Consider the following 1074-nt stretch of genomic DNA (forward strand, 5'->3'; position numbering starts at 1 on the left):
TTCTACTCGCTCAGTTACGACTCGGACATGAGCTTCTTCCAGCGCGTCCATAACACGCTTCTGAGTTTGGCGGACTATTGGTGAGTGTTGTCTGCTGATGGTGGATAGAACTCGACCCTAACGAACAACGTGAATCCGTTCGCCAGCTATCGGACCTACGTGTCACATCCGCGAATCGATCAGATGATGCGTGACTACTTCCCGTACCCGGACCTACCATACGCGGCCAAGCTTCACCAGCGGTCCAAGCTGCTTCTGGTAAACGCACACTACTCGATCGATTTTCCCGAATCATCTCCACCGAACCTGATCCCCGTTGGTGGGCTACAGATCCGTGACCCGGAACCGCTCCCTACCGACCTGGAGCAGTTTGTAAACGCCAGCCGGAAAGGTGCGGTTCTGTTCTCGCTCGGCACCAACATTCGCAGCGATCAGCTCGGTGAGGCCCGGCAGCGTATGATCATCGAGGCGCTAGGTCAGCTGCCCGAATATCACTTTCTGTGGAAGTTTGAGACCGACCTACAGCTTAACCTGCCATCGAATGTTATGGTGCGGAAGTGGTTTCCGCAGAACGACATTCTGGCCCATCGTAAGACCAAAGCGTTCGTGACGCATGCGGGACTACTGAGCACACACGAGGCCGCATGGTACGGGGTACCAATCGTGGGCATCCCGTTCATTACCGATCAGCATCGGGTAAGAGAGTGCGGCAGTATCCGTACGCAATCCTCTTCGTAGGCCTGACTTATGGTGGACCCTTTTTCAGAATCTCGAACGCTGCGTTCGTAAAGGTGTGGCTCGGCGTGTCGTCTTCCAAACGATGAGCAGCGACAAGCTGAAGCATGCCTTGCAGGACGTATTGGAGGATCCCAAGTATCGCACACGAATGGCGGCGCAATCTGCACTGTTTCGCGATCAACCCGAGAAACCGTTGGCACGCGCCGTCTGGTGGATCGAGTGGGTCCTGCGTCACCCGAACGCGACGGAACTGGAGTCGCCCGTGCTGAAGCTGGGATTTCTCAGAACGAATCTGATCGACGTAGGTATCTTTCTGCTATGTATTCCGCTCGTTGG

At 55.4% G+C, this 1074-nt stretch overlaps 1 protein-coding gene across 1 annotated transcript; it reads left to right on the plus strand.

Moving 5' to 3' along the window:
- Nucleotides 1-3: 3 nt before the first annotated feature.
- On the plus strand, nt 4-1069 carry LOC131214848 (UDP-glucosyltransferase 2-like; the record flags this gene model as incomplete). Its single annotated transcript, XM_058209176.1, has 3 exons — nt 4-80; nt 147-696; nt 767-1069. Coding segments are annotated over 3 exons (930 nt in total), but the record flags the coding sequence as incomplete, so codon positions are not given.
- Between the last annotated feature and the right edge of the window lie 5 nt (nt 1070-1074).

This window comes from Anopheles bellator, unplaced genomic scaffold (assembly GCF_943735745.2).
Source record: "Anopheles bellator unplaced genomic scaffold, idAnoBellAS_SP24_06.2 scaffold02963_ctg1, whole genome shotgun sequence".
Classification (NCBI taxonomy): domain Eukaryota; kingdom Metazoa; phylum Arthropoda; class Insecta; order Diptera; family Culicidae; genus Anopheles; species Anopheles bellator.